Below are 17,850 nucleotides of genomic sequence, written 5' to 3' on the forward strand. Positions count from 1 at the left end.
ATACACTGTCAGTATTGGCAAAAGTTAATGGGTGTCAGTTTAATGTCAAGAAATGTAAAGTTATGTATTTTGGGATAAATAGATTACAAGCCACGTATCACACTGATAGCACAGTACTTCAGGAAATATATGAAGCTAGAGATTTAGGGGTGGTGGTAGACAGAAAGTTAAAGTTTAGAGGACATATTGCTAAGGTAGCCCATAAGATTACTTGGCTATTGAAGAACACATTAACAAGTAGAGATAAGTTGTTATTCATCTTTATAAGGTCCACATCTGGATTACTGTGCTCAAGTCTAGTCCCCTAGATTTCTTGGGGATGAGAGAGTGATCCCAAGTGATTCTGACACATCATGGGATGTGTCAGGATCACTGGGGAAGTTCAAGTTGCTTTCAGTGAATACTGAAGTATCCACTTTTCACAGAAAAAATTTCCTTTTTTTCTGTGGAGGGGTCTGGCAGTTTGATTTTAAGTGACCTTGCCACACTTTTTTCCACAAGTGGATTCTCATCGAATGAGACCATACATTGCAATTGATGCACTGAACAGAAAAAGTCACAATTGCAAAGTTCAAGTATGGTAAAATTATCAAATGGTGGAATAGACATGCGAGTTTGAGTTGCTGTTGACATTTTCTTAACTGTTCCTTTATCAGAATAAGACGATCTCTGTGGTGGTAGCTAACTTTCTTTTTGCATCCTGATATGATATGCTTTGTTCTGTTTTTATTTTTGTATTTCATTGTCATCTTTCAACTTCTGACATGTGCAGGAGTATGCTGGGAGATCTCCCTGACAGTTTACACATTTAACATTCTTGGCAGAGGAAGACTGGATATCATGCTCTTCATCATGAACATGTGGCAAAGCCACAACATGAAGTTTGGATATGTCTGCATTTCTGGCAATTGAAGCATTTTAGTGGATTAGGAATGTATAGTCTAACAGGACAATTGAGATATCCTGCTTTAACAGATGTTTGAGGCTTAGGAGTAAGAATGGAAAGATGATGTTAATGGTTGGAACCAGGTGACCACTCCTACAGATCAGGATGATCTTCATACCTGTCACCCACTAATCTTTCAGGTCTGAACATATCTCCTTGGTGTGCTTAAGGGTCAAAGCTGTATAACTGGGAGGAGACCTCCACGTAGCCTTTTAAGGAATGTGCAGAACTGACCATGGCTTCTGACCTAATGTTCAATTCTCACCTCGTGGTGCAACCTGTCAAGTATCTACTGGATACTGAACGAAAGAGTATGGGCTGGCAATTTGGGATTTAGCCAACCAAATTGTATTCTTTTTGGTTTAAACCACAAACAGGACCAAAAGGGGCAATCATCTTGATTGTAAGGGAAGTGGCACTCCCGTGGTCCCCTAGCTGGATCTATCCACTTCTTCTTCTACTTTGAGGAAAATCCACTTACTTTAATCTTTCCTATAAGGCCTCATCAGCCAACTCTTCTTATTTTATGACCCTTATGCTATTAGAGTACTCGAGGGCCATGGGGTCTATCCATTTCTGGCCTTATAACTATGTCCCCTCTATAAACCATTACTATAATTCTACTCTATTCTACTATAATCTACTCTTTCCCCTTCAATATACCCTATTCCTCCTATGGGTTTAAATTTGGAAGAAGGCTAGTTCAGTAGCCTTCTTACAAATTAAGGTAGCAGCCTTACTACTGAACTATCAGTCGTCTGGCTAGTCATCTGACATGGAGAACATAATTCTACTTTTAAGATGACAGAAAAAGGTAATTAGAATGAATCTGGGGAAAACGACCCTGGAATGGAAAAGGTAAAATGAAAATGGAAACGACAAAATATAATACATATAGCAAACTGGAATGTAAAAGGAATAGCATATAAAGAAATAGAATTAGACCAAATATTAAATGAAAGAAATTTTAAAATAGCCATAATCACTGAAACAAAAAAGAAATTAAAAGGAACCATGAGAACCAAAAATTTTAAAGTGATATCCAGTGGAGTTGACAGAGACCAAAGAGCACAAGCAGGAGTCATGAATTGGATTCATAATTCCCTTTCAAAACAGTTAAAACATTATAAATTATGGAATGAAAGAATAATAGAAGCTAGAATAAAAATAGATAGAGGTTATTTAACAATAATTGGTTTATATGCCCCAGAAGAAGGAGGAGAACAGGATAATACTGAATTTTATAATCAGCTACAAAATATTTATAATAAAATAAATAAAAATGATTATGTAATTTTAGCAGGAGAACAGGAGAATGCAAGAATTGGAAACACGAATGGTAAAAAATTGATTGACTTTGTAGTTTTATAATAACCTAAAAATAATGAATTCTTTCTATAAACATAGAGACTTATATAAATATACTTGGGAAACAAGAGGATGGAAATTGATATTAGATTATTTTATCTTAAATGAAAAGATATCAAAGTTTTCATTAGATGTTAGAGTTCACAGAAGGTAAGAAATAAGTAGCGACCACTTCCTTGTTAAAATAAAATTAAGATTACCCTAAATGGCTACAAGTAACAAGAACAGAAAGAAAATTCAAAATGTTTGTTTATAAAACTAGACTATTAAATGACACAAATATACAATGGCTATATGAACAAAGAATTAACATCTAGATAAAATAAAACAAAATGAAGAAATGAAAATAGAATGGCTTAACATAAAAATGTTACTAAATGCACATCAAATGAAAGTTTAGGAAATACCAAAAAATTCAATAAAAGGAAAAACTGAAAATATGGGATGATACAACCAAAGAAATAATCAAAATGAAAAAAAGAAGCTTATCATAAATGGTTAAGCAGTAAATGATTAGAAGATGAAATAGAATATAAAAAAAATAAGAGCCATAGCTAAAAGAGAAGTCAGAAAAAGACAATGGAATCATGGAACAAATTCATTTCTAATTTAGAACATTTATATAAAATAAGACGCAATGTATATAAGATTTTGAAATACCTAAATGCAGATACTAAAGAAAACATTAAATTAACTACCAAATTGAAATTAGAAGAATTTCTACACAGAATTGTAGACAGACAAATATTTTAAAAAATACAACTCGCAAACATTTAATGAAAATGAAATAACTAAATTGTGATTACTATCTTTAAAAAAGGTAATAGAGATGACCCTAAAAACTATAGAGGTATAAGTATACTAAATTCCTGTTACAAAATATATAGCAGAAATTTAAATAGCAAACTAATGAAATATTCTGAAAACTTTATTTTAGAAGTACAGAATGGATTTAGAAAAGGACGATCATGTATAGACCCAGCCTTTTGCCTAAAATTAATAATAGAGAAAGAAGAGAATACAATTTAGAAACACATATTGCATTTATTGACTTTGAAAAAGCATTTGACAAAGTTAAAAGAAGCATTTTATTTAATATATTAAAAGAAAGATAAATACCAAATAATATCCTAAAAGCTATCACAAGTATATATGAAAATAATCAAATACAAATAGGATTAAATCATGAGCTATCATATACGAGAGAAATAAACCAAGGAGACTGACAGGGATGCTCCCTCTCAGCAACACTCTTTAATATTTACCTATATGAAATAATAATAAAATGGAATAAAAATTTCCGTCAAGGTATTAAACATTTTTGTCGACGACCAAATAATAATTACAAATTCTGAAGATAACTTACAGAAAGCTATTTTAAATCTAAATGAGATAGCCAAATATTATGGTATGATAATATCAACAGAAAAATAAAAAAAACTATGGCCTTTAAAGGACAAGATCCAGTAAGAACTAAGAGTAATAGATAACAAGATCTTAGAACAGGTGAATTCGTTTAACTACCTAGGATGTATGATCACATATGAAAATGAAAGAGATATAAACCTAAAAATTGCAAAATATTTAAAAATAAGGTGTAATTAACTCTATATTTAAACCAAACCTAGTTCAAAAACAAACCAGACTAAAAGTATACAATACATTAGCCCTACCAGTCTTATTGTATGGAAGTGAAATCTGGACAATAAAACAAAAAGACAAACGAAGATTAAGAACAGCAGAAATGAAGTTTATGAGAAAAACTGCAAAGTATACTCTATTTGATCACAAAAGAAACGAAGAAATTATGAAAGAATTAAATCAAGAATCAGTAATAGAAAAAAATTTAAAAATAGAAACATAAATGGATGGAACACATTCAAAGAATGAAAATAGAAAGATTACTAAAACAAGCCTTAAAGTACAAGCCATTAGGAAAAAGAAAACCAGGACATCCTCTTAAAAGATTCAACGATGACATCTAAGGCCTCATCAGTCAGCTAGTTTGCATGCCTGCAGTGGTCATGGATGTTGCTGTAAGTCTTTTTCCCATGATCCAGGAATAGGGCCCATATTTTGGAGGAAAAAGTTCCGTTCATAGCATTGATGTGCTGTTCAAGGTATTTGATTCATTTACCATGTTCAGGAGTTGTTTTACAGGAGGCACAGCAAACAGAAAAAAAATCTGGTCGAGGTCGATAAATACCTTGTGCGCTGATTCATCTATTTTGGTGCAGGAATCATGCAGCCAGTGGCAACAGAACTCATCACAGGATATGCTTTTTTGGCACCTGGTGGATATTCTTTTGTTGGCATGTTATTTCTATGAGGACATCATCAGAATGTAGTTTCTTAATTGTTTTGGGAGAACCATCTAGTCCTTCTAGACCCTTTTTGAATAAAGAAGGATGACATTTTCATTATTGAATTTTCACAGATGATTAAGATAACTGGTACATTTGTACTGGTATCACGTCTCTTGTTTCTTACTTCTGTTATCAATTCTTGCTTGAGTGAAGGATGAAGGATTCCTGCTTGAGTGTTTTTTTGGTTCAGTGCTAGAGCACCTCGCCCAGCATGGAGCCACACACGTGAGATCAATATTCGGCAAGCAAAGACTACGATCAGGACTGGAATTTCAGGCTTACTCCAGATGCTATATGAGCAACATAGCAAGCCTTGGGCCCTATTCCTGGATCATGGGAAAAAGACTTACTGCAACATCCTTGACCCCTGCAGGCAAGCAAACTAGCTGATGATGATGGTCCTGGCTGGGCCATCCAGGACCACCTGTCTTTCTGAAGCAGTGCAAGACTATCAGGATACCCCTTTCTGGATATCCAGGGGTTGCACCGCACGATAAACACCATGGCAAGGTGTTGGATTCCAGACCCGGAAGAAGAATACCTGAAAAAAAAGGTCAGTACCATTGCTGAGAGGTCCCCTCCACCAAGAACAGGTGCCTCACATGGAAAGGTTTGCTGGAAAATATGGAAGAGAAAGGGATGCTGGACATTACCAGATACTTGTGTAAGGTCTACTAATAGCACCACCATTAGCTACTTTTCATATTAACTAGGCAGAGAATATCACATAGCAGAAACAGAAAAAATTCCACTACTTGGCGTGGAACTCCATACACCAAAGTGCTTTTAATTATGTAAGAGGGTGGTCTGAAAAGTTCTCAGCCTCGTCCAGAGATGGCAACACTATCAGCAAGATTTTTTTTTTTCTAAGTTGGTCCATCTGTCATAAGCATCCATGTGAAATTGCAAATCATTCTATCAAGTAGTTTTTTTTATACAGCTGTCTGAAGCAAAAGTGTTGTCTGTATCCTTTGAAATGGATGAAATTGAGTATCGTGAGTTTATAAAATTCTTTGTAAAAGAATGTTTAATGCCAAAAGAAATCATTCGAAGTTCATACAAGTTTATGGGCTCTCTTCTCCTTCATTTTCAACAATTAATAAATGGGCTGCTGAGTTTAAACATGGCCGTACCAGCCTTGAAGATGATCCACATGAAGGATGCCCAAAAAGTGCAACAACACCAGAAATCATTGATCAAGTGCACGATATGGTATTTGATGACCAGCGAGTCAAAGTGTGTGAAATTGCTAAGACTATAAGCATTTCAACAGAACATGTAGGTTATATTTTGCATGAAGAATTACAAATGAAAAAGTTTTGTGCAAGATAGGTGACGAGCTTGCTCACAGCAGATCAAAAACGCACTCGCATGAAATTATTTGAATAGTGCTTGGAGTGTTTTAACAAGAATAAAACTGATTTTGTGCATTGATTTATTACTATGGATGAGACTTGGATTCACCATTACACTCCAGAATCCAAACAGCAGTCAAAACAGTGGACAGAAGCTGGTTGTTCAGCACCTAAGAAAACACAGTCAGTTCATAATAAATTTAGTTTAATCCTTTATCCAAGTGTGAGCAAACAAAGTTTGCGCCTGAAACTATCTTCAGCACTGGGGTAAGGTGGTACAACACCAGGAAACTCCTTGCAAAGGTGGAGCAAGCTACCAACACTCCTATCTCAGTATCTCCTATAATGCAAAACACATCTCCTTGTGGATATGTCTAATGTTATGCATTAAGGGAAGGGCCACTACCCAGACTAGTTTCAACCTTTATTTAGGTCTCTTCAGTGGGAGCCAGGCCCAAGTGGAGATACCAGGCAGAAGCATTAGCAGGTCATCTCTACCTATAGGAGTTGCCAAATGGTGTGCCACCCTTTTTTAATAAATTACTCTGGATTTAGAGAAAGATGTTGAAAGTTTATTTTTCACTTGGATAAAGGATTAAACTAAATTTATTATACTCTAACCAAGTGAAAAATAAACTTTCAACATCTTTCTCTAAATCCAGAGTAATTTATTAAAAAAGGGTGGCACACCATTTGGCAACTCCTATTGGTAGAGATGACCTGCTAATGCTTCTGCCTGGTATCTCCACTTGGGCCTGGCTCCCACTGAAGAGACCTCAATAAAGGTCGAAACTAGTCTGGGTAGTGGCCCTTCCCTTAATGCATAACATTAGACATATCCGCAAGGAGATGTGTTTTGCATTATAGGATATACTGAGATAGGAGTGTTGGTAGCTTGCTCCACCTTTGCAAGGAGTTGTACCACCTTACCCCAGTCCTGAAGATACTTTGTTTGCTCACACTTGGATAAAGGATTAAACTAAATTTATTATACTCTAACCAAGTGAAAAATAAACTTTCAACACAGTCGGTTCCATCAGCAGGAAAGACCATGGCATCGGTGTTCTGGGATGCTAAAGGCATTTTGTTTATTAATTATCTTGAAAAGGGTAAAACAATAACTGGAGAATATTATTCCGATCTTTTAACCAGATTAGATGAAAAATTTCATGAGAAAAGACTCAGTTTGCAGAAGAAAAAAATCATCTTTCATCAGGACAATGCACCTGCCCACAAAGGTGTTTTGGCAATGGGAAAATTAAATGATCTGCACTATGAATTGTTGAACCATCCACCCTATTCCCCAGATTTCACTCCCTCTGACTTCTATCTCTTCCCAAAACTAAAACTCTTCCTCGTTGGTCAGCGTTTTTTTTTTTTTTTTTTTTTTTTCCGAATCAAGAGGTGATTGCAGCTGTAGAGAAGTATTTTGCAGATCTTACTGAGAACCACTACAGGGACAGGATAATGGTAATGAGGCATCATTGGAATAAATGTATTAGTCTTAAGGGAGATTATGTCGAAAAATAAAAATAATTTTGAAATTATAAATTCGTTTTTTCATTATTAGGTCAAGAACTTTTCAGACCACCCTTGTATTTTATTCTTACTCTGTAATTGATAATGCAGAAAAATATCTCCTGGATAGTCTTAGATAGAGAAATAGGCCTCCAGATGTTAATTAGATCTCTATTAGGTTTTGGAATGAAGATGGTATGGATTGCTAGAAATTCACTTGAATGTGTTCTCTAAAGAGAAAAAAAATTAGACAGTATAACTAGAATATAACAAATAAAATCCCAGGTCTCACAGTCAAATTTTATCCCTAGACAATCAGATTCTGGGGTTTTTCTAGTCTGGCATTCTTTATAGGCTATAGTAACTTCAGATGCTGTAATGGGTCAGTGAAGCTCATTTTGAATATGAACAGGAAAGCCGTGAATGTTCCAAGAGTTACAATTTCCCATAGTGCTATTTGAATTCAAGCAGATTTTATAGTGTTTTTGAAAGGAGTCAAGGATGTCTTGAGATACCATCAATGCAAATTTTGGTGATAGTCTTTTCTTTACAGAATTTGGTGAACTGTCTATTGAAGATTGTGGCTGATGGACTAATTGCTAAGTACTGCTGTATTCATATTTTAAAATTTCTTTCTTTGTTCTACTTGTTTCTACCTTTGCACTTCTGTCTCTATGTTAATGTTTCTAATGATATTACTGTATTCTATACCATTGCATTGGTTTCCTATGAACCAGCTTCTCCCTTTATAGAAGTCTTTCAATTTTTTTTTTCCTGAGGAAAACCTGTTCCTTCCCCCATTCAATCATATTTACTGCTTGTTTGAATTTCAACCACATATCCTAGTATCAGGTAACATACACTAGTGGCCAAAATTGTGGAAACCTTTTGGAAAAAGTGTATTTCTGAGGTTTGATGGCTCATAACAACACTTTTTTTTTTGAGTAATACCATAAATTATATATCAATGGAAAGATAATTTAATCAAGAATGTAATGCAATAACTTTTATGAAGGATTTTTTATTAGAACAGCAGTTATAAAGAAGAAAAATGAAACACATAGAAAAAATGAGATATACAAAAATTCTCACAATGTGAGTTAATACTTAGTTGGGTAACTTTTAGTGTTAATTACGGCCTTACAATGCCTTCCCATGGAGGGAACCAAGTTTTTTAGTTCCGCAGCTGTTATAATGTGAAACCAAGATTGAATTAATATTTTAACTGTATGGAGATTAAGATCAGACATATCGCTAATTAATGTCTCAAACCCTGTCAGAAATGCAAAAGTTCTGAATATCACATTACTTCCTGTCCTTTTTAGCACTTCTGAAAGAGTGGTAGCACTGGTAGAGCCAAATAGAGCAACATATATATATATATTGAAGAAGCATAAAGAAGAGCTCTCGGATCTTCCGAGATCCTAAACTATACTTTTCTGGACTACGAGGATGCAAGAGATACAATTCAAGAAAAAATAATGTTTACTGATGCAAATTTTTCTCAGTACCATTATTATCTACATGAAAAGAAAATAACTACCTTCTAAATCAAGAACAGTAGCCATGAAATTGAAATAATGGCAAGTAACTGTAAAAAAAAAACTAGGAAAAGAATTTACAAGAATCAGGCTACACAATTGCTCTCCTACACAGATTTAATACCTCATCCAAAATCTAGAAGCTAAAGACTTACCAGTGATACTTTACTTCATATCATCTCCTTTCTGCATTGCCTCATTAAATGTGCAAGGATTCCACAAGCAAGTTAAGCAAAGAGATATATGGAAACTTATGCTGTGCCAAAATATTAGATTTTTGTTTCTCAATGAAACATGTTTCTGCAGATATGAAGATATAAAAATTAAGTGGATATTAAATCCAGCATTATTTCAAAGCTGAATATAGAAACTAGAAACAAAATAGAAATTTTGTCTAATGTGGAGAAAAGTGGGATATGCAGAGTTAAAAATATATCTCTATAATACTCAACTAATAGACATATGGAAAGATTTGTATTCGAATCCTAATCTCCAGGCTTACATGTACAGGAATCAAGGTATTGGTACCCATTTTGATGAATTTATCTCTCTTCTTCCCTTATAGTGTAATTCAGAAAAAACATCTTGACATCAACATGTCAGATCATAGTCCAGTTCTACTTAAATTCTGCTGCATGGAACAAGTGGAGATCAGTTCCAGACCATGGAGACTTCCACCAAATTTCTCGTTGACCTTTTTAACCAAACTCCAGATCTTCTGTTCAAAATGGAGTTACACTAGTGGCCAAAATTGTGGAAACCTTTTGGAAAAAGTGTATTTTTGAGGTTTGATGGCTCATATCACATTTTTTTTTGGTGTAATACCATAAAAGTATATATCAATGGAAAGATAATTTAATCAAGAATGTAATGCAACAAAATTTGTTCAATTATCTGTATTCTACGAAAGTTATAGCCAGAAATAACCAGAAAAAAAGACGCACAACTTGCTTAGGTTGATATGAAGTAGCTTTCCTTCATTTGAACATAGCCAATGAGCACGAGTGTTTAGAGAGCCAGTCAGGTTTCATCCTGTTTTGGCAATGTGCCAGTAAGGTCACAGTAGGATTCAGCTATTGATGTCATGTATTGGAGCTGAGAGGAGGACATTTGTCAGTGTGTTATGTGATTGCTATCAAGTTCGTTGGTTTTTTTTTTTGTGTTCTTGTAAAACGTAATAAAATTAAAGAAATGGCACAAAGAGTTGACTGGTCACCCAGAAAGTGATGTAAAATAGTACTATTAAGTGAACAAGGCTACAGTTATGAAGAAATTAGAAGAAAAATTGGTGGAAACTTAACCAAAGGTGGCATTTCTAAATTTTTGAAGAGGTATAAGGCGACTCAGTCACTACAAAACCAGAACTGGTAAAGGCAGGAAAAGGTGCACAACAGCAAGTGATGATAGAAGAATTGAGAGACTGTGCCTACGTGACAGAAGAAAATCATCTGGGTGTATACAAGATAAAATGGCACAATACAATGTGAAGTTGAGTGCAAGGACTGTTCAGCACAGACTGCAGGAATTTGGTCTAAATGCTAGAATTCCATGAAAAAAGTCATTTTTATCTCTCAAACAAAGGTTGAAAAGATTAAACTTTGCTAAGACCCATGTTAACTGGACAGCAGAACAATGGGACAGTGTTATTTGGAGTGATGAGACCAAAATCTCCCTGTTTGGTAGTGATGGTATAAAATACATAAGGAAAAGAATCGGAGAAGATTTGCATCCTGAGTGCATTACACCTACCGTGAAACACCCACTTAGTGCTTTAATCTGGGGTGTATGACATCAAAAGGTGTGGGCAGAATTTGTGTGATTAATGGGAATATAAATGCCCAAAAATATATAAATGAAATACTTGAACCCAAACTGAAACCTTCCGTACGTGATCTTTTCCAAGATAATGATGTAAGAAAGCTAAACAGTGTGTAAAACTAGCTAAACAAAAGTCATGGGAGGACTTTGGCAAGAATATACAAAATAAATATCAATAAGGTGGCAAAATATTCTGGAGGTTGTTGAAGAAGCTTAGAAATGGAGGAAAGAGTGCTTTAAAAGGAATTAGAGATGATAAAGGTGAAATGAAAACAGGAGAAAAAGATATCCTTGAAGTATGGAGTAATTACTTTGAAAAACTGCTAAATGAAACAAGCAGTGATGACAGCACAGTGATAAAAAACACTGACCAGGCATGCAGTCAGGAATACATATCCATACTTGAAGTAGAAAAAGCCATCAAAGGCTTGAAATGTGGAAAGGCAGCAGGAGTAGATGATATTTGACCAGAAATGCTGAAGTATGGTGGTATAAAAGTCTTACAGTGGCTGCACTGCATAGTTCAGAAAGCCTGGACAGAGGGACGAATTCCCGATGATTGGAGTAGAGCTCTCATAGTACCCATATATAAAAAGGGAAATAAAACTGAATGTGAGAATTACAGAGGTATTTCCCTACTGAGTGTTCCTGGCAAGATCTATGCAAGTATACTTGAGAAACGGTTGAGAAGAATTGTGGAAGAAAAGCTTGGTGAAGAACAAGCTGGATTCAGGCCAAATAGAGGCTGTCAGGATCAGATCTTCACTTTACGACAAATAGTCGAGAAAGCGTGGGAATATAACAAAGATCTGTATTTAAGTTTTGTCGATTTGGAAAAGGCATATGACAAGGTGCCAAGAGAGAAGCTGTTCAATATGCTGCAGTTATATGGTGTCAATGGGGCATTATATCAAGCAATACTTAGTCTTTATTTGAGTTGTGAGTCAGCAGTTAGAATTGAAGGAAGTACAGGAAGATGGTTTAATGTTAAATCTGGTGTGAGACAAGGATGTACATTATCCCCTCTGTTATTCATTATCTATATGGATCACATTATGAAGGAATGTGGTATTAAACCTGATATCAAAATTGGAGATGTTAATGTCAGCTCTTTGCTTTATGCGGATGATGTTATACTTCTAAATAAATCCACTACAAGTCTGCAAGATTCTCTAACTAAATTGAATAGCTGTTGTAATAGATATGGTATGAAGGTCAGCAATAAAAAGACAAAGACAATGAAAATAGGCAGAATCATTGAAAATGTCAACTGTGTTGTGAATGGAGAACCTGTGGAACAAGTAAAACATTTCAGCTACTTAGGCACAATTTTTACTGAAGATGGTAAACTAAATATAGAAATAGACAACAGAATCAGCAAAGCTGGTATCGTGGGAAGTCAATTGAATAAATTCATATGGAATAAGAAAGAAATTAGTCGGAACACTAAATTAGCTGTATACAAGACTGTGTTCAAACCAATTTTAACTTATGGATCTGAGAGCTGGGTCAGAAGTAAAACACTTGACCAAAGACTAGAGACCGCAGATATGAGAGTCCTGAGAAAGATTAGAGGCGTGAACAGATGGCATCAATGGCAATATCATATTAAAAATGAGGATATTAGGATAGAACTTGACATTGTCAGCATCCAGGAATGCGTTAGCAGAGTTAATCTCAGATGGTATGGTCACTTAAATAGAATGGGAGAGGAAAGATTAGCAAAACAAGTGTTCTCTGCCAGGTTGGCAGGAAAACGACCCAGAGGAAGACCAAGATATAGGTGGATTGATATGGTACAAAGTGCCTTAGACGATAGAAATATAAGATCTGATAATGTTGGAGTCTTGACAAGTAACAGACTGATTTGGAGGAAAATTGTAGATAGGAAGTTAGTAATGATGTAATTTTTGTACAGGATATAACATGTTATATCCTGTACACCCTCAAGGGGTGTACAGGATATAACATAGCAGGAATTTGATGATGATGATGATGATGATGATGATGAAGCATTTATATTTACAGGATTCAGCTCCATGTCATGTTGCTGCTGTGTGCAAAAAGTGGTTTCAAGATAATCATATTCCACTGCTGGAATGGCCTGGGAATAGCTCAGACCTTAACCCAATCAAAAATCTATGGAGCCGACTAAAGAAACTTGTTAGTCAGAAGCAACACACCAATAAAACCCAATTAATAGAAATTTAGCCTTTTCCTGAAAAATTAAAAGCTATCATTTAGCCTTGGACAGTTGCCACTCAACTGATCATATGAACTGCAAAGCAGGCATTGCCTCTGTACTCAGGGATAATTCACCATAACTCTAGTAGTACCGATGCTGACAAAATTTGGTACAGGCATCTTCATATCCATTATGAAGGTGACTTCACTAGAAAGCCAGTTTGGACCTTCACCTGATATACCCTTTCATTTGTTACTGATTTTACCCCTCCCCATTTTGAAAACATCTGGATAAGAATTTCATTACTGTTTTCTATATATTCCATTGGAAATCTTTCAAATTTTTCTGTTTCAATCTGGCTTCCCACCATTGCATTACCGTGCTACTTTGTAATGTAAAACACTGTAGTAGTTTATCCCTGGTTTCCACATCTTTAATTACAATTAAATATTTCTCTCTGACCTACAGAGTGAAAGAATAAATCTTAATAGCCCCAACAATCTCTTTTTTAAAACCTTAGTCACCTGTCTCGATTCTTTGCATCTTTGGAGGAACTGGTACCATCATCTCAGGGGGTAAAAAAGACTAAAACCTCTGCATTTGATTACAAGATAAACCTTTCAGTTGTAATACTGAAAATTAGATAATCTTGTAATATAAAAACAATGCTACACCACCAACAAATGATGTAGCTGAGCTACTATAAAATGCGCCCGTGATACAACCAACAGTAATACTGTAATGCAGATATTAACTGCACTGCCAGCAACCTTAATCTTTACTTAATAAATCCAGTGCTAGTAGTGGGCGAAACTACCACCACCAGTACCAGTAAAATAAAATTAAAATATTAAAGTGAAGATCAAAGAAAAGAAAACCAAAGCACTTATCTTGCTGAAATCTGAAAATTGAGATATGTTAACATGCAGGAATATCTCACCAAAATCTCTTAGTGATCTACAAGATCACTCCAGACTTCACTGAGTGACCAAAGAGGATCACTACTAAACTCATCACTCCAGAATAGGAAACTGAGCAGTGGCTCCACTCATGACAGGCAAAAACCCGCCGCCAAGCAGAAACTCTGTACCCCACGAAGCAAAGAAACATCATTAGATGTCATCAGTAGCAGCCAGACCCAGAAGAGGAATGTTAAAGTGTGGGGATTCCTCTCCAAAATCTGAGGCATCTACAAGATCACTCTAAATCTCAAGTAACCTTACTAAACTCATCACTCCTAACCTGAATCAAGGACAGGAAACTCAGCAGTGGCTTCACTCAGTGACAAGCAAAAACCCGCTACTGAGCAGAGCTTTTCTACTCCACAGGAAGCAATCAAATCCAAAGACAAACATTACTGAACATCATCAGTGGAAGCCAGACCCAGAAGACATACCAAGGTTGAAACCATTTATTTCCATGTACAAGTAAAGAAAAGGTATATCACCTTATTATTAAAATACTATTGTTTGGAGATTTATGTTTAAAGTTTATTCACTTCATTATATCATAAATTAAATATGGCAAGAAATTATATTCTTGGTTTAATCATTTATCTGAATGTAAGCAAACAAAGCTTGTGCACGAAGTATCTTCACAACTGGACTTCATGTATATAGTATCCCTTAGTAACCCATAATGCAAAGCACACCTACAAGTGGATAAATGATTAAACCAAGAATATGATTTCTGTATCTTTAATAATATAATCAAGAGAAAAAAATTTCAGCATCTATCTCTGCTCCATAGGATTTTAATAATAATGTGGTATACCTTTCACTACTTGTACATGGAAAATATATAACTTCTGCATTACTTCAACCTTGGTATCCCTCCTGGATCTGTCTCCCACTGATGAGACCTCAATAAAGTTCAAAATCAGATTAAGTAGTGGCTTCTCCCATAATGCATAGCATTATACTTGTCGGTAAGCCTCCTCAGCCTCTAAAAAGTTTGTATTCCTTTCTGTTCAAAATACCACCTCTCTTGTTCATTTCAAGAATACCAACAAAAATATTTTTCTCATATATAGGGTGGTGCATCCAAAACCTCAAAAAAAATTCTTGACTGTATATGGAAGAAGACAATCTACTTAACAAGTGACACTTCTCACAGGTGCTGTGCTTTTATTTATTTATTTATTTATTTTTTAAATAGGTACTCTCATAGACATTGCTCCAAACTGGCTACTACTTTTCCTCTATTTAGAAAATCTTTGCACATACCATATTCCACAATGAATATAACCCATAGCTTTTCGAGAAACGTTAAAAGATTTCTTTGTTATCCTTAATCACTCGTCCATGCAATATTGCGTACCAAGTCTTGTGACCTCTTGTATGTGAAGTCAATATTAACAAAAATAAAAAAATAAAAAATATGAATACTATTTACTGCGGCATGTAATTGTCATGGTTAGCAAAAATAATTTATAATTTGTTTCTTTTATTCTTACTGAACAGTTATTTCAAAATTTAATAGTAAATTAATAATAATATAGCACCAAATATCTGTACAAGGTCCAACTTATATGTTTAAAAAGACAACAAAAGACTGAAATTCTTTGTTATGTTACATTCGATTAGAAAACAACCAAGCCCAATATACTAAGCAGAACACATACATAACTATTACAACTATTACTATTAGCTCCAAAATGTACTTATTCTAAATACTATTAAAATATTTACCGTGCTTGGAGACACTCTTGGTGGTACAGCTGGAGGTACTCCGAGAAAATGTGATCCTTTTCCTGAAGATGGTTGAGAGGGAGAAGAAAAAAAAAAAAATGCAAACAAGCATAATACATTATTTTGTATTTCTACTGTTTTAGGTAAAAAAAAAAACACACCAATAATTTCACGGGCATGACCATACACAGAAAACCTTTAACCAACCAATAGGTCACGATGGATAAAATACATCAAGCATCCAATCATTCACCTATATTCATGTAAATGCCAAGGGTTGTGTGTGTGTGTGTGTGTGTGTGTGTGTGTGTGTGTGAAAGAGAGAGAGTAAATCATAGTATGCTTTGATGCCATTGCTCTTTCTTACATACATTCCCTACTGAGGAAATTATAATGCTACTAGAAGATAAACTTTACAGGAAAATTATCTCCCTTCCTAATGGATTACATACGTTTCCCTCTCTAAGCTGTACATGTGAGCATGCAAACCAGTCAAAAAGGGAGTGCACATATAACTGTATAAACAAAATTTTTCCTTTCAGAATTTCTAATTTACAGTCAATTTTTGAACTACCATTCATTTAGATTTAGAACTAAATATACTATTTATTTTATTTAGTAATTTATCCTATGTCTCCATTCTAATACTATTCTAATCCATTCCAACTTAATACATTCTAATTAGTTACTTTTGACCTGCACTGTATGAACAAAGTGACAGTGACATCAGCAAGTTGAGGAGGCTTGTTTGTTTAGAGTTTCTACTAAAGATTAGTCACTTTAAATCATGGAAATAGTAATGAATTTTTGTAAGTAAGTAAATTTAAGTGAATTAATATAGTGTTCACAATTTTACAGGTTATAGCTAGACGAAAAAAAAAGCAACATTAATATAAGAACTATTACATTTGCGCACAAATTGAGTCTGAAGCTGGAAACTTATGCACAAAATGCTTTTCATTAGCATATGCACCAGCAAAAATCAGAGGGAACATTAATTGCATATATTCAAATACGTTATATATATATATATATATATATATATGAAGCACTACAAACAAAACTCAGGTCTGGTATTGCAGGAATCCTTTCTCCAGTGCTTACCAATATCTGTATGAATAAAGAGCCATAAACATCATCCACAACCAAAACTCTGGAACAGATATACAGATGATGTTTTCTTAATACAGAGTTATGGACAAACCCTTCAGGAATTTCTAAATCATACAAACAACTAAGAACCAAACATTGCTACAGCAGAATTGGAAACTAATAGTTCAATATTAGTAAAGAGTGAGAAAGTGAAACTCTTAAGTATATTACCTAGATGTGATAGAAATGAATTAAGAAGAAGGGTTATGATAGCAAACAATTCAATGAGTACGCTGTGTCAAGTTTTGAGATGTGTGGAATGAGTTAAAGGAAAGATTGGATTTGTATAAGAGGGACAGTCTACACTTGAATGAATTTGGTATCCAAGTCTTGGCAACTGTGTTAATAATGAGAATGAGTATTATTATGAAAATGATTGAGAAGAGAATGATTTTGTGTTCATCTGGTTTGGACCTATCAAGAATGAGATAAGATGTCTGCTGCATAAATGACACTAGACAAGAACAGATCTGTAAGTTGTTCGACTGTATCATGCAGACTGCAGCCAAGAGTATACAAAAAAGACTAGAGATAGTTTACTATGTCTGTACACAAATGATAGCAGTATCAGAAGAAAAAAAAAAAAAAAAAAGGGTAGAGTTTGTTATGCTGATCAATATGTTGGGACCTCATATTGAAGGCATCAGTGAGATCTGGCTATTGGGAATAGACACTAATTGGTACCGAGTGTAAAGGGTAGAGAATTTTTAGGAAGACTAATGGGGTAGGCGAGAAGGAGGTGTGCTGTTAACGATATTAGTCGATTTGAATCCAGTTAGAGTTGAGACCTATGCCTGCAATGCTAATAACAGTTTTCATGTAGCAGTGAGTTTGAAGTCATCTGGTGTGAGGCAGAGCCGGTTTTATCATTAGGCGAACCTCGGCAATCGCTTAGGAAAGGTAAGCGATTG

At 34.8% G+C, this 17,850-nt stretch overlaps 1 protein-coding gene across 4 annotated transcripts in view; it reads right to left on the reverse strand.

Moving 5' to 3' along the window:
* LOC150104343 (ralBP1-associated Eps domain-containing protein 1-like) overlaps positions 1 to 17,850 on the reverse strand; it is a 485,081-nt gene that overhangs the window by 121,569 nt on the left and 345,662 nt on the right. For all 4 annotated transcript variants that reach the window (XM_090396932.1, XM_090396933.1, XM_090396930.1 and 1 more), the window contains one exon: positions 15,788 to 15,849. In XM_090396932.1, coding sequence (XP_090253058.1) covers positions 15,788 to 15,849 — 62 coding nt within the window. The remainder of the gene's footprint in view (positions 1 to 15,787; positions 15,850 to 17,850) is intronic.

The sequence above is a fragment of the Typopeltis vanoorti genome, chromosome 8, assembly GCF_054136105.1.
Source record: "Typopeltis vanoorti isolate ZY-2024b chromosome 8, IOZ_Tvanoo_1.0, whole genome shotgun sequence".
Lineage (NCBI taxonomy): Eukaryota > Metazoa > Arthropoda > Arachnida > Uropygi > Thelyphonidae > Typopeltis > Typopeltis vanoorti.